General features: G+C 42.6%; 1 protein-coding gene across 8 annotated transcripts in view; it reads right to left on the bottom strand.

Annotated features, from left to right (window-relative positions):
* dock3 (dedicator of cytokinesis 3) overlaps positions 1–24235 on the bottom strand; it is a 966938-nt gene that overhangs the window by 13337 nt on the left and 929366 nt on the right. For 5 of the 8 annotated variants that reach the window (XM_063067780.1, XM_063067785.1, XM_063067781.1 and 2 more), the window contains 4 exons: positions 20502–20637; positions 19850–19997; positions 12281–12396; positions 10334–10421 (listed from right to left, as the gene is read on the bottom strand). In XM_063067780.1, the coding sequence (XP_062923850.1) occupies positions 10334–10421; positions 12281–12396; positions 19850–19997; positions 20502–20637 (488 nt within the window). The remainder of the gene's footprint in view (positions 1–10333; positions 10422–12280; positions 12397–19849; positions 19998–20501; positions 20638–24235) is intronic. The other 3 variants (XM_063067784.1, XM_063067787.1, XM_063067782.1) reach the window with 2 other exon arrangements.

The raw sequence follows: 24235 nt of genomic DNA, 5'->3' as shown, positions 1-24235 counted from the left end.
ATACCCCCTGATCCCTTTAGCCACAAGGGCCATATCTAACTCCCTCTTAAATATAGCCAATGAACTGGCCTCAACTGTTTCCTGTGGCAGAGAATTCCACAGATTCACCACTCTCTGTGTGAAGAAGTTCTTCCTCATCTCGGTCCTAAAAGGCATCCACTTTATCCTCAAACTGTGACCCCTCGTTCTGGATTTCCCCAACATCGGGAACAATCTTCCTACATCTAGCCTGTCCAATCCCTTTAGAATTTTATACGTTTCAATAAGATCCCCCCTCAATCTTCTAAATTCCAGAAAGTATAAGCCTAGCCGATCCAGTCTTTCATCATATAAAAGTCCTGCCATCCCAGGAATCAATCTGGTGAACCTTCTTTGTACTCCCTCTATGGCAAGAATGTCTTTCCTCAGATTAGGGGACCAAGACTGTTACAATACTCTAGGTGTGGTCTCACCAAGGCCTTGTACAACTGCAGTAGTACCTCCCTGCTCCTGTACTCGAATCCTCTTGCTATGAATGCCAGCATACCATTCGCCTTTTTCACCGCCTGCTGTACCTGCAAGCCCACTTTCAATGACTGGTGTACAATGACACCCAGGTCTCGTTGCACCTCCCCTTTTCCTAATCGGCCACCATTCAGATAATAATCTGTTTTCCTGTTCTTGCCACCAAAGTGGATAACCTCACATTTATCCACATTAAATTGCACCTGCCATGAATTTGCCCACTCACCTAACCTATCCAAGTCACCTGTATCCTCTTAGCATCCTCCTCACAGCTAACACTGCCGCCCAGCTTCGTGTCATCCGCAAACTTGGAGACGCTGCATTTAATTCCCTCGTCTAAGTCATTTATATTGTAAACAACTGGGTCCCAGCACTGAGCCTTGCGGTACCCCACTCGTCACTGCCTGTCATTCTGAAAAGGTCCCGTTTATTCCCCACTCTTTGCTTCCTGTCTGCCAACCAATTCTCTATCCAGGTCAATACCATACCCCCAATACCGTGTGCTTTAAGTTTGCACACTAATCTCCTGTGTGGGGCCTTGTCAAAAGCTTTCTGAAAATCCAAATACACCACATCCACTGGTTCTCCCCTATCCACTCTACTAGTTACATCCTCAAAAAATTCTATGAGATTCGTCAGACATGATTTTCCTTTCACAAATCCATGCTGACTTCATCTGATGATTTCACCGCTTTCCAAATGTGCTGTTATCACATCTTTGATAACTGACTCTAGCATTTTCCCCACCACTGATGTCAGGCTTACTGGTCTATAATTCCCTGGTTTCTCTCTCCCTCCTTTTTTAAAAAGCGGGGTTAGCCACCCTCCAATCCTCAGGAACTAATCCAGAATCCAAAGAGTTTTGAAAAATTATCACTAATGCATCCACTATTTCTTGTGCTACTTCCTTAAGCACTCTGGGATGCAGACCATCTGGCCCAGAGGATTTATCTGCCTTCAATCCCTTCAATTTACCTAACACCACTTCCCTACTAACATGTATTTCCCTCAGTTCCTCCATCTCACTAAACCCTCAGTCCCCTACTATTTCCGGAAGATTATTTATATCCTCCTTAGTGAAGACAGAACCAAAGTAGTTATTCAATTGGTCTGCCATGTCCTTGTTCCCCATGATCAATTCACCTGTTTCTGACTGTAAGGGACCTACATTTGTCTTAACCAATCTTTTTCTTTTCACATATCTATAAAAGCTTTTACAGTCAGTTTTTATGTTCCCTGCTAGCTTTCTCTCATAATCTTTTTTCTCTTTCCTAATTAAACCCTTTGCCCTCCTCTGCTGGACTCTGAATTTCTCCCAGTCCTCAGGTGTGCTGCTTTTTCTGGCTAATTTGTATGTTTCTTCTTTGGAATTGATACTATCCCTAATTTCCCTTGTCAGCCACGGGTGCACTACCTTCCCTGGTTTATTCTTTTGCCAAACTGGGATGAACAATTGTTGCAGTTCATCCATGTGATCTTTAAATGCTTGCCATTGCATATCCACCTTCAACCCTTTAAGTATCATTTGCCAGTCTATCTTAGCTAATTCACGTCTCATACCTTCAAAGTTACCCTTCTTCAAGTTCAGAACCTTTGTTACTGAATTAACTATATCACTCTCCATCTTAATGAAGAATTTCACCATATTATGGTCACTCTTACCCAAAGGGCCTCGCATGACAAGATTGCTAACTAACCCTTCCTCATTGCTCAATACCCAGTCTAGAATGGCCTGCTCTCTAGTTGGTTCCTCGACATGTTGGTTCAGAAAACTATCCCGCATACATTCCAAGAAATCCTCTTCCTCAGCACCCTTACCAATTTGGTTCACCCAATCTATATGTAGATTGAAGTCGCCCATTATAACTGCTGTTCCTTTATTGCACGCATTTCTAATTTCCTGTTTAATGCCATCCCCAACCTCACTACTACTGTTAGGTAGTCTGTACACAACTCCCACCAGCGTTTTCTGCCCCTTAGTGTTATGCAGCTCTACCCATATCGATTCCACATCCTCCCGGCTAATGTCCTTCCTTTCTATTGCGTTAATCTCCTCTCTAACCAGCAATGGCACCCCACCTCCTTTTCTTTCATGCCTATCCCTCCTGAATATTGAATATCCCTGAATGTTGAGCTCCCATCCTTGGTCACCCCAGAGCTATGTCTCTGTGATCCCAACTATATCATATTCATTAATAACTATCTGCACATTCAATTCATCCACCTTGTTACGAATGCTCCTTGCATTGACACACAAAGCCTTCAGGCTTGCTTTTACAACACTCTTAGCCCTTATACAATTATGTTGAAAGGTGTCCCTTTTTGATTTTTGCCCTGGATTCGCCGGCCTGCCACTTTTACTTTTCACCTTACTACTTTTTGCTTCTACCCTCATTTTACACCCCTCTGTCTCTCTGCACTTGTTCCCATCCCCCTGCCACATTAGTTTAAATCTTCCTGAACAACAGTAGCAAATGCTCCCCCTAGAACATTGGTTCCAGTCCAGCCCAGGTGCAGACCGTCCTGTTTGTACCGGTCCCACCTCCTCCAGAACTGGTTCCAATGCCCCAGAAATTTGAATCCCTCCCCCTTGCACCATTTTTCAAGCCACATATTCATCTGAAATATCCTCCTATTTCTACTCTGACTAGCACATGGCACTGGTAGTAATCCAGAGATTATTACCTTTGTGGTCCTACTTTTTAGTTTATCTCCTAACTCCCTAAATTCACCTTGTAGGACCTCATCCCGTTTTTTACCTATATCGTTGGTACCTATGTGCACCACGACCACTGGCTGTTCACCCTCCCACTCCAGAATGTCCTGCAGCTGCTCAGAGACATCCTTGACCCTTGCACCAGGGAGGCAACATACCCTCCTGGAGTCTCGTTTGCGGCCACAGAAATGCCTATCTATTCCCCTTACAATTGAATCCCCTATCACTATAGCTCTCCCACTCCTTTTCCTTCCCTCCTGTGCCGCAGAGCCATCCACGGTGCCATAAACTCGGCTGCTGCTGCCTTCCCCTGATGAGACATCTCCCCCTACAGTATCCAAAACAGTATATCTGTTTCGGAGGGAGATGACCTCAGGGGACTCCTGCACTACCTGCCTACTGCTACACTGTTTAGTGGCCACCCATTCCCTTTCTGCCTGTGTAGCCTTTACCTGTGGTGTGGCCAACTCACTGAACGTGCTATTCATGACTTTCTTAGCGTCGCGGATGCTCCAGTATGAATCCAATCGCAACTCCAGCCGCTCAATGCGGTCTGCCAGAAGCTTCAGCCGGACACATTTCCTGCACTCATAGTCATCAGGGACACTGGAAGTATCCCTGATTTCCCACATACTGCAGGAGGAACAAACCACGGGGCCGATCTCAGCTGTCATGACCTACCCAATATGCTACAGCTTCGCAGCCTTCCTTGCTTCAAATAAAATACCACTGCAGACCGTTCTCCTTTTAAAGGAACTTACCCGGCCTTACCTCACTTGGAGTGAAGCTCGTCCTCAGCCTCTGCTCGCCGAAGCCTCTCGAGACAAAGCTTTCCTACTCCGTCTCCCTCTACTCCATCGCCCGCTCCGTCAAACTGCTCTCTTTTAATTACTCCTGCTGCTTCACGGACTGACTTACACGTGCTTGCGCATTCCTGTCCCAATCAACCGCCGAGAAAAATGGCCGACTCCCACAAACTGCTCTCTTTTAAATACTCCCGCTGCTTCATGGACTGACTTACACGCGCTTGCACAGTCCTGTCCCCATCAACCGCCGAGAAAAATGTGAAGGAGCAGAGGGATCTGTGGGTACATGTCCACAGATCCCTGAAAGTTGCCTCACAGGTAGATAGGGTAGTTAAGAAAGCTTATGGGGTGTTAGCTTTCATAAGTCGAGGGATAGAGTTTAAGAGTAGTGATGTAATGATGCAGCTCTAAAAAACTCTGGTTAGGCCACACTTGGAGTACTGTGTCCAGTTCTGGTCGCCTCACTATAGGAAGGATGTGGAAGCATTGGAAAGGGTACAGAGGAGATTTACCAGGATGCTGCTGGTTTAGAGAGTATGGATTATGATCAGAGATTAAGGGAGCTAGGGCATCACTCTTTGGAGAGAAGGAGGATGAGAGGAGATATGATAGAGGTGTACAAGATAATAAGAGGAATAGATAGAGTGGATAGCCAGCGCCTCTTCCCCAGGGCACCACTGCTCAATACAAGAGGACATGACTTTAAGGTAAGGGATAGGAAGTTCAAGGGGGATATTAGAGGAAGGTTTTTTGCTCAGAGAGTGATTGGTGCATGGAATGCACTGCCTGAGTCAGTGGTGGAGGCAGATACACTAGTGAAGTTTAAGAGACTACTAGACAGGTATATGGAGGAATTTAAGGTGGGGGCTTATATGGGAGGCAGAGTTTGAGGGTCGGCACAACATTGTGGGCCGAAGGGCCTGTACTGTGCTGTACTTTTCTATGTTCTATGATGCAAGACTCTGCCTAAGAGTGCAGTGGATGAAAAGTTTGAAAAGGGAGATTTTTAGATTATAAGGGAATTAAAATTGCGATCAGACTAGAAAGTACATTTGAGGCAAAGGATTAGATTTGTCATGATCTCACAGGATAATAGTGTGCTTGAGAGGTTGTATGACCTATGACTGCTCCATTTATCTTTTTATATAACTGTTTACAGGATTGTGAACATTGCTGGCAAGGGAAACATTTATGTCTTCATCCATAAATGGTCCAGAGATAACAGGCTTGTTAGGCCTGTGAGTAACAACATTGGTGGATTTGGAATGGGGTATGGCAGATTTGCTTCCCTGAAGAACATTAGTGAACCAGATGGTTTTGCAACAGTTCACTTGATTCAATGACACCATTAACAGATGCTCGTCTTTATTAATTGAAATTAAGCTCTCAGTTGCAGCTGTGTTTCTAGATCAGTGGCCCAAATCTCCAGATGCTAGTACAGTTTGCTACAATTCTTTCCTTCCTTTGGTGTTCTTTCAAGTGTGATGCAATGCTTTAATGCAGATTCTTGAGAAAAATCTGCAGGGTATTAGTTGACTCATCTTTTCTAAACAATATGAAATACAATACTCAAAGCAAACACGGAGTTCAATTTCCAGTTAATTATCTTTCATTCCCTGGGCAGATTACGATATAGTCTGGCTGACCTCTGAAAACCTGTTACAAGCAAGACTCATTATTAAAAGCAGGAGAACAAGCTATATAAATTGGGACTCCAATGTTGAAAAGACATTACTGGAGAAGCAGCAGCAAATGAGAACGGAGCACAAAGAAAAATGTGATGTGAATTGGTGCTTATTTAAAATCTACTTGAAGGAAATTCTGCCATGCCTGAAGGAAACAAACTGGTCAGAACTGAAAGTCCATGTTGGTTAAAAATTCCTCTCACAGATAATCCAAGGCACCTTCCAGATGGTACCTTCTTTAATTTTATTTCAACACTGACATTCTCCACCATTCTACTCATCTCCTCTGTTCTCAGCAACCTCCAGGTCATCTGCCTGTGCACCGACATATATCCCCATCTCCTACAGATACGTGCTCATCACCCCCCAGACAAATCCTCCCACAATGTGCACTCCTGTCTTATTCCCCCTGACTGTCCATGCACAACCCTGACCCAGGCCATTCCCTCTATTATCTTCACAGTGCTGGGTGACTGTAGAGTAAGGTTCCATTCTCCCGCTTACAAGGCTGCAGAGAGAGAATATCAATGGGCTATTCCAGGAGATTCGACCCGAAGCCAGAGACTTGCAATCCTTATTTATATTTTTCCCTGAAATATTTTACATTAATTTACTCAAATGTAGTTAGGCTGAATGACAACGAAAGAGTTTTTAGATATTAAGAGACTCAGGAATATAAGATTAAGGAAGTCATTCCTGCCTGTGGCCATCAAACTTTACAACTCCTCCCTTGGAGGGTCAGACACCCTGAGCCAATAGGCTGGTCCTGGACTTATTTCCTGACCTAATTTACATATTACTATTGAACTATTTATGGTTTTATTACTATTTAATTATTTATGGTGTAACTGTAACGAAAACCAATTTCCCCCGGGATCAATAAAGTATGACTATGACTAATGCAGGTTGGCCTATACTTGATTATGCAGTTGATCTCTCATTCCTTTTTAAACAAAAGTACCACATTAGCAGTCTCCTAGTCCTTTGGCACGAGTCAAAAAGTATGAGATGAAGGTAACTTCATCTATGATTTCTTCCCACACTTCTCCTTAGTTTCTAAGGGTTTCTTGAATAGGGTGGTGAGGTGGAGATATGTCTTTACCAAAAGAGGTGCAAGGCACTCCTTCCTTTCACTAATTCGCAGGTTTTTCTAGGGCAAGGTGTAATACAGTCATAGTCATAGTCATACTTTATTGATCCCAGGGGAAATTGGTTTTCGTTGCAGTTGCACCATAAATAATAAATAGTAATAGAACCATAAATAGTTAAGTAGTAATATGTAAATTATGCCAGTAAACTATGAAGTAAGTCCAGGACCAGCCTATCGGCACAGGGTGTCTGACCCTCCAAGGGAGGAGTTGTAAAGTCTGATGGCCACAGGCAGAAATCACTTCCTATGACGCTCTGTGCTGCATCTTGGAGGAATGAGTCTCTGGCTGAATGTACTCCTGTGCCCACCCAGTACATTATGTAGTGGGTGGGAGACATTGACCAAGATGGCATGCAACTTAGACAGCATCCTCTTTTCAGACACCACCGTGAGAGAGTCCAGTTCCATCCCCACAACATCACTGGGCTTACGAATAAGTTTGTTGATTCTGTTGGTGTTTGCTACCCTCAGCCTGCTGCCCCAGCACACAACAGCAAACATGATAGCACTGGCCACCACAGACTCGTAGAACATCCTCAGCATCGTCTGGCAGATGTTAGAGGACCTCAGTCTCCTCAGGAAATAGAGATGGCTCTGACCCTTCTTGTAGACAGCCTCAGTGTTCTTTGACCAGTCCAGCTTATTGTCAATTCGTATCCCCAGGTATTTGTAATCCTCCACCACGTCACCGGTACCTTAGCTCTCCTCAGGTCTACCACCAGCTCCTTAGTCTTTTTCACATTAAGCTGCAGATAATTCTGCTCACACCATGTGACAAAGTTTTCTATAGTAGCCCTGTACTCAACCTCATCTCCCTTGCTGATGCATCCAACTATGGCAGAGTCATCCGAAAACTTCTGAAGATGACAAGACTCTGTGCAGTAGTTGAAGTCCGAGGTGTAAATGGTGAAGAGAAAGGGAGACAAGACAGTCCCCTGTGGAGCCCCAGTGCTGCTGATCACTCTGTCGGACACACAGTGTTGCAAGCACACGTACTGTGGTCTGCCAGTCAGGTAATCAAGAATCCATGATACCAGGGAAGCATCCACTTGCATCGCTGTCAGCTTCTCCCCCAGCACAGCAGGGTGGATGGTGTTGAACGCACTGGAGAAGTCAAAAAACATGACCCTCACAGTGCTCGCTGGCTTGTCCAGGTGGGCGTAGACACGGTTCAGCAGGTAGACGATGGCATATAATATAATATTCGATGGCATATAATACCTGCTTAACTCCCCGATCAGGGTCACATGAAGCCATGGGAGCAGGTGGTGGGTGGCCTTATGAGCAGCTGGTGCATATCACAAGTCCTGGTTATGCGGCCCCTAACGCCAAGCAGACAATCTTTGAAGAGTATTGATAATGGCTGGGGTCACCTGTCTTGTAAGGACGCTGCCCAGAAAAATGCAATGGCAAACCATTTCTGTAGAAAAATTTGCCAGGAGCAATCATGGTCAAGAACATGATCACCCATATCATGTGACACAGCAAATAATAAATGAATGAATGAATCTTGCATCTAGGGATGCTATTTTATCCACTTTTAGAACAGTTATCCCCAAATGTTTCCCTCACAACATTCAATATTCTATTCCATGTCAAAGTCTATTTCAATGTATGTATTTGAGCAAAATCTGTGAGGTAGTTTGTTGAGGGGGCATATATGGCAGAATCAGACAGAATCTGCTAATTGGAGAAAAATCCACCCAATTTAATACCAGCTAACCTACTACAGATCATCGAGCTGGCAGTGAGTATTCTAATTGTTTCCTTCCCCTTTCCCTCCCCCCCTCTCTCTGCATTCCGCAGGGATCACTCCCTACACAACTCCCTTGTCCATTCGTCCCCCCCATCCTTCCCCACTGATCTCTCTCCTGGCACTTATCCGTGTAAGCGGAACAAGTGCTACACATGCCCTTACACTTCCTCCCTTACCACCATTCAGGGCCCCAAACAGTCCTTCCAGGTGAGGCATCACTTCACCTGTGAGTCGACTGGGGTGATATACTGCGTCCGGTGCTCCCGATGTGGCCTTTTATATATTGGTGAGACCCGACGCAGACTGGGAGACCGCTTTGCTGAACATCTACGCTCTGTCCGCCAGAGAAAGCAGGATCTCCCAGTGGCCACACATTTTAATTCCACATCCCATTCCCATTCCCATTCTGACATGTCTATCCACGGCCTCCTCTACTGTAAAGATGAAGCCACACTCAGGTTGGAGGAACAACACCTTATATTCCGTCTGGGTAGCCTCCAACCTGATGGCATGAACATCGACTTCTGCTAAGGCCCCACCTCCCCCTCGTACCCCATCTGTTACTCATTTTTATGCACACATTCTTTCTCTCACTCTCCTTTTTCTCCCTCTGTCCCTCTGAATATACCTCTTGCCCATCCTCTGGGTCACCCCCGCCCCCGTCTTTCTTCCCGGACCTCCTGTCCCATGATCCTCTCGTATCCCCTTTTGCCTATCACCTGTCCAGCTCTCGGCTCTATCCCTCCCCCTCCTGTCTTCTCCTATCATTTTGCATCTCCCCCTCCCCCTCCAGCTTTCAAATCCCTTACTCACATTTCCTTCAGTTAGTTCTGACGAAGGGTCTCGGCCTGAAACGTCGACTGCGCCTCTTCCTATAGATGCTGCTTGGCCTGCTGCGTTTACCAGCAACTTTGATGTATATTCTAATTGTTATGTTATGTTTATTCCCATTACAATAAAGACATTATTGATATGGGAAACTTTGATGAATCCAGTATGAATATAAATAATTCAGGAGTGATTAATATTTTATGACCAAATATGGAGGGAGTCAGGCTATACTTTTTGTAGTTTAACTGAGTAGTTATAAATGGTCCAATGTACAAAAATTGAAGCTGCAGAACTTCTGGAGGAGATTAATCAAATTTGGAAAACCTTTGAAATAACGCCAGAAAGGTATCTAAGAATGGCAAGTTCAGACCAATCAAGCATGACTCAGAAAAGATTAATAATCAAATTAATTGAAATAAGAAGAAATAACGGATGTAGAAATTTGCAGGGAGAAAGATGTAGGAGTTGTTTCAATCGTGCATCTGTCTTTGATTCCAAGATGTACCACAGCTTACTGTACTGCTCTGCTTAAAATGTGACAAGTTTGAAAGACCCTTCTACTCCATTTGATGCATTTCCATTTCTTAAAGCAACCAGATGTTCAAACTTTCTCTTTGGGACTTCACCAGCTCGAAACTGAGCAAGTTGGATTGCACAGGTAACAGAATAGGACAGTTCTACTTGGACCTGTACATGATTTTAAACTCCAAAGGGGAAAGGTAAGGATGTGTTTCAGTGCAGTTACAATAAATACTCTCCATTCTTTTTAAATGAAATATTAAATTTATTCATTAGCTGATGAAAAGCAATTTTTTCTATGGTTGGACAGAATAAACACGTTTTCATTTTGCAGCAGTGCAGTTTAATGGTTAAATGTTTCCTTACCCTTTTCGGCGACTGAGAGGTTGGGGTCACTGCATGGCTTGCAAGGTCCGACCACTTGTTGAATCAAAGCCCGCTGGAAACTAGAAGGCTGGAATGAGAGTGGACTGTTAACATGAACTCGATCCACAATAAGAGACTACAATACTCCCAATAACAGCTTAGGGAAGAGATGCTGGAAGGCCAAACATATGCTATAATTTGCATTCATATTAAGTGTTATTTTAGCTGATGGAGCTCTTATCAAGATATTTCCATATTCAATGATAACACTGGTGGTAAATAAGATTAAGGCTACACAGCTTCAGAACAATCATATCTGCTATTGTATACTCTGACTAAATAGGATAAGTACTGAAAACACCTGTCCAAGCCTTTCTAGAACCACCAGGTAAAGTTTGACAGGAATATTTTCATGTAATATGGTATTTTTTTGTGCATTCATGCTAGTGGAAGGAAAACCAGTTAATCCTGTATACTAACCTCCCCACCACTGAGGACATCTTCAAAAGGCAATGCCTCAGGAAGGTGACATCCATCATCACCATCCAGGAGATGGCTTCTTTTCATTAATACCATCAGGGAGAAAGTACAGGAGCTTGAAGTCGCATACTCAATGTTTTAGTAACAGCTACTTTCCCTCAGCCTTCAGATTTCTGAACAGTCCATGAACCCATGAACATTACCTCACTATTTTGTTTCTCTTTGCACTACTTATTGATTTTTATGTTTCTTGTTGTTTCTTATAGTAATTTTTAATGTGATTATCTAGTGCATTATACCGCTGATGTAAAGCAACAAATTTCAGTACATATGTCAGTGATATTAAACCAGATTCTGAACCAGATTACCTCAAGCCATGTTTATTTTATGGTTTGAAAACATGTGTGTTTCAAGAATTTCTCCAGAACTATAACTTTAAAAATTCCTTCCCTCTGAATGTTCTGCACCACCCTGTCTTTCATTAATCACCCTCCACATAAATTCCCTTCCCATTTCAATGGCTTGTCTTCTTCAGCTGCCAATGTCCAAACCTTAGGCTCTTTGATCGTTTATTGTCATCTATCTTACTACCTCCTTATTTGGTTTGGGTATCATTTATTTTTAAAAAACTCCTGGACTTACCTACTGCAGTAGTTATCAAAATACCTGTGTTAAATGCTTCTTTCTAAGTAGAAGTATATTGCATTGTGATCACTGATGACTTTAACACCTCTGTGATTTCTTTCACCAATAAAGCTTTTGCCAAACACTTCCTTGTGAACTTCTACCTCTTTCTCTTATCTTGCCACAATAATCATTTGGATGTAGACAGAACACTCAGCTCTCAAATTCTAATCTCTCTCTTTTCTGCCCGTGTGATACGTCTGTCACCAGGAAACTGCCAAACTGTTCCCTCATCTCTGGTATTGTCATTAAAGCAATATATAAAAAGTAATCTAAAAGAGAATTTATGTATGTAATAATCATGTCACCATAAAGAAGAATATTTACATTAGATTAGAGGATGAAACATATGATTAAGGCAGTGCAGTGGTGCAGCTGCCTTACAGTTCCAGCAACCTGAACTTAATTCTGACCTGTTGGTGTGGAATTAGCATATTCTCCCTGTAACCACATGGGTTTCCCCCAGGTTCTCCAGTTTCCTACTACATCCCAAAGATGTTCAGATTGGTAGGTTAATTGGCTCCTTTAAGTTAGTGGAGGTAAGTGGTAGGAGAATCAGGCTGAAATTAATGGGAAAGTGACAGAAAGTAGGTTACAGGGAAGGAAACTGAGAAATGGAATTAGTGAGATTGTCTTGAATGGTAATTTTGGCTTGGTGGGTCTACATATTCTATGTCATAGGAAATATAGTTCTAATACAGCCTTTTCAAATATGTCTGGATTTACTGGATTACTGTGACTGTGACCACACATATCCCTGATGTCCTGTGTCTAGTAACTTACCTGTCCATTCTCCATCATAGCTGGATACATGGCACTGCTTGGCCTGTCCCTGTGAGGAGGCAGCAACATCATAATGTCCCGTGAATGACGGTACTTGTCAGACAATGATGGGGAACCTGAACACAAAGAGGAAGCTGAAGAGTTAATTAAAAGCTAGAATAGCCAAAAAAAACTTATCAGAGAAGGACATGGCTGAGAAGGAATAAAGACGAAAATGGGGTTGAGAAAAATCTCTGGAATAATATGTAGATCGGGAGAAAAGATGTTATGGAGATTGCATAAGGAGGAAAAAGAAAGATGGTGGAGAAAAGAAGGGAGAATGCAACAGAGTATGGATCAGGAAAGATGGAAGGAAAGGAGAGGGAAGGGTGAGATAGTAGGGGAGGAAGAGGGAAGGGAAGAGAGACAGAGAGGATGGAAGGAAAGAGAAAGCAGAAGGAAAGATGAGAAAAATGAGACAGTAGGAAAGAAGGGAGAATTGGTAAAGAAGAAAAGGAATAAGGAAAAGAAGGGGAAGGGGTAGAGAGGCAGTGAAACAGAAATAAGATTAGGATAAAGGGTGTGCAAAAGAAAGTGACTGGAAAAACATAATTGCAAAAGTTAGTATAAACTGCAAAATGCAGAAAATTAACAGCAATTCAAATGTGGTGAAACTTAGGATTCTAAAGAGAGAGTGAAGGAAGAAGAGGAACAGTGAATGGAATGAATAGGAATAGAAAGAGCAGTATATGGGAACTACTGAGATTAAATTAAATAGGTTGAGAAAATAACAGAGCCAACACAAACATTTTGACAGCACACTATATATATATATATATATATATATACACACACACATATACATACACACACACACACACACACACATATAAATAACATTTTTCTACTCCCTGTACATTGTACATCTATACATATTATGCAATGGTGTTGTACTTGGACCGACCATCATATCAGTGATCAATGATATTGCAAAGCAGGGGTACTTTGGGTGCCAGAGGCGGGATACATGTCACAATCAACTGATAGGCTACACTTAATTACAGAGAAATGTGAGCTAACTGCAATTCTGCTCTGTGATTCTAACTTCAGCAGAAGTCCCAGATAAACCTCCTAGAAAGAGCACTGAGGAACTTCATTCATGAAGAAAGGCTACAAAGTCAGGACTGTTCTCCCTCAAACAGAGAAATTAAGAATTACACTAACAGAAGTTTTCAAAATGTTGAACAATGTGGTAAACGAGAGAAATTACTCTCTTTGGCAAACACTCCAAATTTATCATGTTGTGGATGAGCAGAAGAATGGTGGAGGCAGTGAATCTGGAATATTATTGATATAATATAACTGATTATCCTTCTCCATAATTACTGCTGAGTTTTGTGTCTGGATTTCTAGCATCTACAGAATCTCTTAGGTTTACATTAAATTTGAATGTAAAAATTCTTTTACTTTACTTTATTGTCGCCAAACAATTGATACTACAATGTACAATCATCATAGCGATATTTGATTCTGCACTTCCCGCTCCCTGGATTACAAATATTAAATATTAAAAATAGTAAAAAATTAAAGTTATATATCATGAATAGAAAATAGAAAAATGGAAAGTAAGGTAGTGCAAAAAAACCGAGAGGCAGGTCCGGATATTTGGAGGGTACAGCCCAGATCCGGGTCAGGATCCGTTCAGCAGTCTTATCACAGTTGGAAAGAAGCTGTTCCCAAATCTGGCCGTACAAGTCTTCAAGCTCCTGAGCCTTCTCCTGGAGGGAAGAGGGACGAAAAGTGTGTTGGTTGGGTGGGTCGTGTCTTTGATTATCCTGGCAGCACTACTCCGACAGCGTGCGGTGTAAAGTGAGTCCAAGGACAAAAGATTAGTTTGTGTGATGTGCTGCGCCGTGTTCACAATCTTCTGCAGCTTTTTTCGGTCTTGGACAGAACAACTTCCATACCAGGTTGTGATGCGCCCTAGAAGAATGCTTTCTACGGTGCATCTATAAAAATTAGTGAGGGTTTTAGGGGACAGGCCAAATTTCTTTAGTTTTCTCAGGAAGTAAAGGCGCTGGTGGGCCTTCTTGGCAGTGAACTCTGCTTGGTTGGACCAAGTCAGGTCGTTTGTGATATTGACCCGGAGGAACTTAAAGCTTTTGACCTGTTCCACTTGCACACCACTGATGTAAATTGGGTCGTGCGGTCCGCTACTCCTTCTGAAGTCAACAACCAATACCTTCGTCTTGCTGACGTTGAGGGATAGGCTATTGTCTTCGCACCATGCCACCAGGTTCTTAATTTCCTCTCTGTACTCAAACTTAGCATTACCCGAGATATGGCCTACAATTGTTGTGTCATCAGCAAACTTATATATTGAGATTGATGGAACCTTGGCTACACAATCATGGGTGTACAGTGAGTACAGCAGGGGGCTGAGTACACAGCCTTGTCCCCTATTTCTACAGCCTGGGTCCTGTCTGTGAGGAAGCTGAAGATCCAGCTGCAGTTCTGAGTGCTAAGGCCCAGGTTCCGGAGCTTAGGAATCAGTTTATTTGGAATGATGGTATTAAAGGCAGAGCTGCAATCAATGAAAAGGAGCCTTATGTATGTGTCTTTATTCTCCAGGTGTTCTAAGGAGGAATGTAGGGCCAGAGAGATGTCATCTGCTGTTGACTTGTTGCTCCGGTAGGCGAATTGCAAAGCGTCGAGGTTGACTGGTAGGCTGTGGTTGATGTGTGCCATAACCAATCACTCGAAGCACTTCATAGCAATTGATGTCAGAGCCACAGGTCGATAGTCATTCAGGCATGCCACCTTGCTCTTCTTCAGCACTGGGATTATCGCTGCCTTCTTAAAACATGAGGGGATCTTAGACTGAAGCAAGGAGCAGTTGAAGATGTCAGCAAACACTCCAGCTAGCTCGCTTGCACAGGCCTGGAGAACCCGTCCTGGGACGCCATCTGGGCCTGTCACCTTCCTTGGATTTATCTTCAGGAAGGCTCTTCTAACGTCCTCCTCGGTGATGATAAATCTCGATGCCACCAGGTCCAGTTCATCTGGAGGGAGCAGGACGCTCCTCTTCTGTTCGAATCTTGGGTAGAATACGTTAAGTTCATCAGGAAGAGAAGCGCCACAGTTATTGATATTCCCAGCCTTTTCTTTGTGCCCAGTGATCTCATTTAGACCCTGCCATAGTCTATTGGCATCCCTCTGGTTAGCCCGGGCTTCCAACTTGGCTCGATATTGCCTCTTGGCGCCCTTAATGGCTTTCCGGAGTTCACGCCTGGATTCCGTGTTGCAACTGGTTTCCCCGGACCTAAAAGCCGCAGCTCTAGCCTTTAAAAGGGACTTGACCTCATAATTCATCCAAGGTTTCCGGTTTGGGAATACCCAGATCGTCTTGAAAGACACACAGTCCTCCGTGCATTTCCAAATAAAGTCCGTGATAGTTGAGGCATACTCATTGAGGTTAGCTGCCGAGTCCTTGAATACTAACCAGTCCACCGATTCAAAGCAGTCACGGAGGACCTCATCCGTTTCCTCCGTCCAACGCGACACTACTTTTGACACCGTGACCTCCCGCTTCAGCTTCTGTTTGTAAGCCGGGAGGAGGAGTACGGCCTGATGGTCCGATTTTCTGAAATGAGGTCGTGGGACGGAATGGTAGGCATCCTTGACTGCTGTGTAGCAGTGATCAAGTATATTCGGGCCTCTAGTGGGGCAGGAGACATGTTGGTATAACTTTGGCAGTGCCCTTCTGAGGTTGGCCTGGTTAAAGTCCCTGGCTGTAATGAGCAAAGCCTCTGGATACCTGGTCTCAAGTTCACTGATGTTGGCATACAGTATGTTCAGAGCACACTCCATGTTACCGCTGTCAGTATGACTGAGGTGAATTCCCGTGGCAGATAGTAGGGACGACACTTCACCGACAGGTGTTCCTGGTCCGGGCTGCAGGATCTTGTCAGTGCCACTGTGTCCGAGCACCACGCAGTGTTGATCAGTAGGCAGACACCACCTCCCCTCGTCCTGCCCGAAGATGCCGTGCGGTCCATCTGATGGATCGAAAATCCCTCCGGTCAGATGGCACAGTCAGAGGTGGCCAGATCTTAGTGAAACAGAATACACAGCATTTCTGCATCTCCCTGCAGTAGGTGAGTCTCCCTTTAAGATCATCCACCTTGTTCTCTATGGCTTGCACATTAGCTAGTATTAGAATGTATTCTAGGAATACATTCTAATGTTTCAATTTCATTTCTTATTTTGCCGTGCCTATTTAATTCCAAAACACAGGACAAAAAGCAGATACATAATAAAGTTAGTTCGGATTGGCAAAAACATCTCCTCTGCAATCTCCATCAGTGCAGGTGCACCAGAAGGATGATCAGCCAAGATCACAGTGAATGGCGGTGCTGGCTCGAAGGGCTGAATGGCCTACTCCTGCACCTATTGTCTATTGTCTATTGGAACTTAAAGACTGTATTCAGAATTGTTGTTGGATGTGCCTCTCGTTAGTCTTACTGCAGACATTTCCCATCTCCAGTCCGGCTGCAGACAGGTTCATGTGAGGCAGAAATGGTCATTTGTCATTACTGCCATTTTCATGTCTTTCCACATGAGTAAAAGTCTTAACAAGGTTAAACTAACTACTGACCATTTATTGAAAAGTTTAGAAGAAATGGATTGCAATTTATTGGAGAGCTTTGTTTACTGGGCACCTTTTGAATTTACAAATATTAACAGATAGCCATTGTGGTGCATCAGTAGCAACAGTTCTAAACTCCATCCTGAGCATTACAGTGTTACTTAATATTTCTGCCAGTGGATTGTGCTGTGCTTTGTTTGGCCTCTTGGGATCCTTTATGAGACCTGCTATCATAGAGTTTTAAAATTTCCTAAATAAATATCCCATCTGAAACCCAACCAGGAATATGGGGCCTTTGAAAATTTCACATGTCCTGTGTTAAAACATGGGAAGGTGGAGACAACTAGAGAACAGGGAATGAGAGATGAGAATTTTGGCTGGAAACAACAGAAGAACCGAATGAGATTTGGGGGGCCTCTCTAAGGCATGAAGAGCCTGAGAGCAAACTGCTCTCCCCACCCACAAGGAGAGCAGTAAACAACACTAATTCGTTGTAGCAAGAGGGAACAATTATTCTGCTGACATTTTTAGAGTCCTAGGTTCATGTTGAAGAAGATAACACAAAAGAAGACTGATTAAAAAAATTAACAAATACCCTGCCTTTCTAAAACAGTGGGTACATACAGCTACACAACTCCCTGTTTAAAAGCAAATGGCAAGCTATATGCAATGTGTTGGGAGGATGTTCCCTGATCATTAATTTTATAGGCTCCCATTTCTTTCCCCATCTGCCCAAAACCAGACAGTTCTGTGGCTGAAGTGGTTAAATTATTATTAGCCCAAAAATTTGTCTTTTTGTTTATTTGGGCAGTATGCCTTATTCAAGCATGGAATTAAAGCTTGGTTGTGGAGAACTCTTTGTATGGAAGATGAGTAATGTAGAGTTGGAAGGTGTGTGTTACTGAACACATGAAGCAAAGTGTTACAAACACACATAAGCACATAGAACTTGGACACGATTACTAGTTCACTACTCTAATGGGCTAATTGGTTCAATATTGTCTCGGTGATTACATGTGTTAATATCTTTGAAAGAGAAAAAGCTCAATCTCACATACTCAAGGTTCAATTTAGGACTGAATTTTACACTTTGGTACAGATGCAAAATAATCTGAGAAAAAAGAACAGAGGTTTCTTGCTTATGACACACAATACAGTTTTGGAGAAAGTTAAAAAATGCCTAATAATTGACTTGGGAGTTTATGGGCAGCTATCATTCTTGAAATTGCCCATGAAAATTACTTCCTAAGAGGAAATATTAAGTAGTGGTCTTAAAAGGAACAATTGGTTTAAATATAACAGTTATAAATATAATACAACTTAGTTATAAAGCACTGCAACTATTCTCTGCACTCCGTTAGTTATGTTCTAGAACTTCAGTGGGTATAGACTATGCTAAATTTCAAAGCAATACATGTAAAATGCTGGAGGAACTCAGCAGGACAGGCAGCATCTGTGGACTGGAATAAACAGTCCTAATGAATGGTCTCAGCCTGAAATTTCAACTGATTATCCTTCTCCATAATTACTGCTGAGTTTTGTGTCTGGATTTCTAGCATCTACAGAATCTCTTACATTTACATTAAATTTCAATGTAAAAATTCTAGGAATACATTCTAATGTTTCAATTTCATTTCTTATTTTGCCATGCCTCTTTAATTCCAAAACTCAGGACAAAAAGCAGATACATAATAAAGTTAGTTCAGATTGGCAAAAGCATCTCCTCTGTAATCTCCACCAGTGCAGGTGCACCAGAAGGCTGTGTGCTCAGCCCCCTCTTCAACTGCTTTACACCTATGACTGCGAGGCTAAGCACAGCTCCAAAACCATATTCAAGTTTGCTGACAACACCACTGTCATAGGCTGAATCAAAGGTGGTGATGAATCAACATATAGGAGAGAGATTGAAAATCTGGCTGATGGTGCCACAACAACAACCTCTTACTCACTGTCAGCAAGACCAAGGAGCTGATTATTGACTTCAGGAGGAGGAAACCAGAGGTCCATCAGCCAGTCCCCTCACTGGAGGATCAGAGGTGGAGAGGGTCAGCAACTTTAAATTCCTCAGTGTTATCATTACAGAGGACTGTCCTGGGCCCAAACATGTAAGTGTAATTACGAAGAAAGCACGACAGTGCCTCTATCTCGTTGGACATTTGCAAATATTCGGCATGACATCTCAAACTTTAACAAACTCATATAGATATATGGTGAAGAGTATATTGACTGGCAGTATGGAAACAGCAATGCCCTTGAATGGAATATCCTACAAAAAGTAATGGATATGGCCCAGTTCATCACAGGTAAAGTCCTCCCACCACTGAGCGAAGTGTTATTGCAGAAAAGCAGTATCCATCATCAGGAACTCCGAGCACCCAGGTCATGCTCTCTTCTGGCTGCTGCCATCAGGAAGAAAGCACAGGAGCCTCAGGACTCACACTATCAGGTTCAGGAACAGTTATTACCCCTCAATCATCAGGCTCTTGAACCAAAGGGGACAACTTCACTCAACTTTACTTACCTCATTGAACTGTTCCCACAACCTATGGACTAACTTTCAAGACTCTTCATCTTATGTTCGCTATATTTATTGCTTATTTATTTATTATTATTTTTTCTTTCATTTTGAATTTGCACAGTTGCTTGTCTTTTACACACTGGTTGAAAGCCCAAGTTGGTGCAGTCTTTCATTGATTCTATTATGGTTAATATTCTATTATGGATTTATTATGTCCACAAGAAAATGAATCTCAGGATTGTACATTATGATATATATGTACTTTGATAATAAATTTATTTTGATGTTTCAGGTCAGTTTGTGCCTTCTGCTGTGCATTGCATAGATAAAAATGCTAAAAGACAAGAATATAATATACGAGGTAAGAGAAAACTCACTGTCAAGTCGACCCAAGCCTCGATAAATATGAAAACAAAGATCTTACCTCGAGCGCTTGATGGGGCCGAGTTGATCATCTGTGAAGGGGCCGAGTGTGTGGAACTCAGGCTAGAAGTGGATGGACTTGCCTGGCACGATGACAAAACAGAGACATTCGTCATGGAGCCCTGGAACTTGGTGTTAGCATAAGCAAGCTGCAGAAAGTAGAGAGTGGCAGAAAGAAACAGTGCACTGCAAAACCCAAAGGGGGAATAAAGATGAATGAATGGACAAACAGAAGCTCTGGATGTTCAGCTGCTCATCACTTAATATCTTAAAGTACACTCTGCATGGCAGCCATGCTAGTCCCAGTGAAACAAAACCAGGAAGGAAGACTAAAACCAAGAGAGTTTCTGTTTCTATCTTCTTCCCCTGTGCCCTCGCATGCATCCATTCGCATGCCCTAAATGGTTTCAGGCCACTGTCTGATCCAGAATTCTTTACAGAGATTATACGCACTGATCTCTGTAGCTGTAAACTAATGTGCTGTGAGATGTAACTGTTATTAACAGTGTCTGTACATATTACCTACTACCCTGCCTCTGCCCATTCACATTCTGACATTATGATCCACTCTCCTCTCCTATCAGATTTCTTCTTCTTCAGTCAAACTCAGTATAGAACACAGGGAAATAATCTATAAAAAGGAACCATCATACCTGCATGCGGTAAAGGTCATCTGGAGTGTCTCCAACTAGTCCATCTGTGAGGATGACGAGGTTCCCGACTTCACTGGATGTTTGTGAGGATAGTGACGATGAGGAGTGCCTGTTGGAGCCAATCAGATTCAGGGGGCTGAAGAGATCAATGAAAACAGAATACTATTTTACACTCAGCAGTCCTTCCTTGGCTTCCTCAATTATGCTAAAACCACCAGAAGTATGAGCAGGAGTGGGGCATTAGTGTTGACACTGCTTCTTTTCATGTTATATGTCAATGATTTAGATGACGGAATTGATGGCTTTCTGGCTAAGTCTGCAGATGATACGAAGATAGGTGGAGAGGCAGGTAGTATTGAGGAAGCAGGGAATCTGCAGTAGGACTTAGACAGTTTAGGAGAATGGGCAAAAGAGTGGCAAATAGAATATAGTGTTGGGAAGTGTAGGGTCATGAACAATGATTGAAGGAATAAAGGCATAGACTACTTTCTAAACAGGGAGAAAATTCAGAAATCGGAGGTGTAAAGGGGCTTAGGAGTCCTTGTGTAGGATTCCCTAAAGGTTAACTTGCAAGTTGCATCAATAGAAAGAAAGGCAAATGCAATATTAGCATCCATTTCCTTCATTCAAAGCAAGGATGTAATGCTGAGGCCTTATACGAAATTTTCACTTTTCACCCTTGATCTATGACCTCTAGTTGTAGTCCCATCCATCCAACTTCAGTGGCAAAAGCCTTTTTGCATTTATCCTATCTATACCCCTTGTAATTTAGTATACCTCTCTCAAATCTCCCCTCAATCTTCTAGATTGCAAGGAGTAAAGTCCTAATCCAATTCAATCTTTTTTTATAACTCAGGTCCTCCAGTCCTGGCAACATCCTTGTAAATTTTCTCTGCACTCTTTCAACCATATTTACATCTTTCCTGTAGGTAGGTGACCAAGACTGCACACAATATTCCAAATTAGGCCTCACCAACGTCTTATACAACTTCAACATAACATCCCATTTCCTGTTCTCATTACATTGATTTATGAAGGCCAATGTGCCAAAAGCATTCTATATGACCCTATCTACTTATTTCAATGAATTATGGACCTGTATTCCAAGATCCCTTCGTTCTACCACACTCCTCAGTGCTCCACCGTTCACTGTGTAAGACCTATCCTGGTTGGTCATACCAGAGTGCAACACTTCACACTTGTCTGTATTAAATTCTATTTGCCATTTTTCAGCCTATTTTTCTAGCTGGTCCAAATCCCGGTGCAAGGTCTGATAGTCTTCCTCGCTGTTCACTACACCCCCAATCTTGGTGTCATCCACAAATTTGCTGATCCAGTTAACCACATTATCATCCGGATCATTGACATAGATGACAAATAACAATGGACACAGCACTAATCCCCGAAGCACACCACTAGTCACAGGCCTCAGTCAGAGAGGCATCTTTGCATCTACTACCATTCTCTGGCTTCGCCCACAAAGTCAATACCTAATCCAATTTACTACCTCATCTTGAATGCCAAGCAACTTACTGAGCCTTCTTGACTAACCGCCCATATGGGACCTTGTCAAATGCTTTACTAAAGTCCATGTAAACAACATCCACTGCCTTGACTTCATCAACTTTATTAGTAACATCCTCAAAAAACTCTTTAAGATTGGTTAGACATGACCAAACATGCACAAAGTCATGCTGACTATCCCTAATCAGTCCCTGTCTACCCAAATGCTCATATATCTGGTCCATTAGAATATCTTCAAATAACTTTCTCACTACTGATGTCAGGTTCACTGGCTTAGAATTTCCTGGTTTATTCTTAGAGCCTTTGTTAAACAGCAGAAACAACATTAGCTATCCTCCAATCCTTCGGTACCTCACTTGTTGCTAAGTAAGATCTTAGTATCTCTGCAACTTCTGCACTTGCTTCCATAGGGTCTGAGGGAAGACTTCATCAGCTCCGGGGATTTTTCAACCCTAATTTGTCTCAAGACTGCAAACACTTCCACCTCTGTAATCTGTATAAGGTCCATGGCCTTGCTGCTGCTTTGCCTCAATTCTATAGAATCTGTCCATCTCCTAAATAAATACAGATGCAAAAAATCCATTTAAGATCTCCCCCAGCTCTTTTGGCTCCATGTATAGATTATCACTCTGATCTTCCAGATGACCAGTTTTGTTCTTTTCAATCCTTTAGCTCTAAGCAAATCTGTAGAATTCCTTAGGATTCTACTTCACCTTGTCTGAATCTCATGCCTTCTTTTAGCCCTCCTGATTTCTGTCTGAAGTATTCTCTTGCATTCCTTATATTCCTTAAGTGCCTCATTCATTCCTATTTGCCTATACCTGCTATGCTCCTCCTTTTTTTTTCTGAATCAAGGTCTCAATATCTTTTAAAAACCAAGGTTCTCTAAGCCAATTTGATGATATCAGAAATGATCTGGCAAATTATGGACTGGGTCAGGCTGTTTTCTGGAAAAGATGTACTTGGTAAGTGGGAGGCCTTCAAAACTAAATTTTGAGAGTGCAAAGCTTGTATGTGTCTGTCAGAATAAAAGGTAGAGATAACAAGCATAGAGAACCTTTGTAACTGAAGCACTGGTTAAGAGAAAAAAGGTGTTTAGCAGGTATAGGCAAGGAAGAACAAATGAGGTGCTTATGGAGTATAAGAAATGTAAGAGTTCACTTAAGAAAGAATTCTGTAAGGCTAAAAGAATGTATGAAGTTGCTCCAGCAGACAAAGTGAAGAACAATCCTAAGGCATTCTACAGATATATTAACAGCAAAGAGATTGCGAGGGACAAAATTGCTCCTCTGGATGATGAGAATGGTAATCTATGTGTGGAGCCAAAACAGATGGGTGAGATCTTAAGTGAATTCTTTGCATCTGTGTTTACTCAGGAGTTGGACACAGTCTATAGAAGTGAGGCAAAATGGCATCAACTTCATGGACCCTGTACAGATTACAGAGGAGGAGGTGTTTGCTACCCTGAGGCAAATCAAGGTGATAAATTCCCAGGGCCTGACAAGGCATTCCCTCGGACCTTACGTGAGGCAAGTGCAGAAATTGCCAAGGCCCTAGTAGAGATATATACATCATCCTTAGCAACAAGAGAGGTACCAGAGGATTGAAGGATAGCTAATGCTGTTTCTACTGTTTAAAAAAAGGCTCCAAACATAATTATAGGTCGTGAGTCTGACATCAGTTGTGGGATAGTTATTGGAAGGTATTCCAAAGTACCGGATATAGAAGTATTTGGAAAGTCATGGACTGATTAAGGATAGCCAGCATTGTTTTGTGCATGGTAGGTCATGTCTAACCAATCTTATAGAGTTTTTTGAGGAGGTTACTAAGAAGGTGGATGAAGGCAAGAGAGTGAATGTTTTCTACATAGATCTCAGTAAGGCATTTGACAAGGTCCTACATGGGAGGCTGGTCAATAAGGTTCAGTCACACGGCATTCAGGATGAGGTAGTAGCTTGGATTAGACATTGAGTTTGTGGGAGAAGCCAGAGAGTGGTAGTAGACAGTTGCCTGTCTGACTGGAGGGCTGTGACTAGTGCTGTGCCGCGGGGAATGGTGCTGGGTCCTTTGTTGTTTGTCATCTGCATCAATGATCTGGATGATAATGTGGTTAACTGGATCAGCAAATTTGTGGATGACACCAATATGGGGGTATAGTGGGCAGTGAGGAAGGCTATCATCGCTAGCAAAGAAAAATGGGCTGAAAAATG

The sequence above is a fragment of the Mobula hypostoma genome, chromosome 15 (assembly GCF_963921235.1).
Source record: "Mobula hypostoma chromosome 15, sMobHyp1.1, whole genome shotgun sequence".
NCBI lineage: Eukaryota > Metazoa > Chordata > Chondrichthyes > Myliobatiformes > Myliobatidae > Mobula > Mobula hypostoma.
The sequence above is the reverse complement of the archived record's forward strand: the minus strand, read 5'-3'. Positions and strand labels throughout refer to the sequence as shown.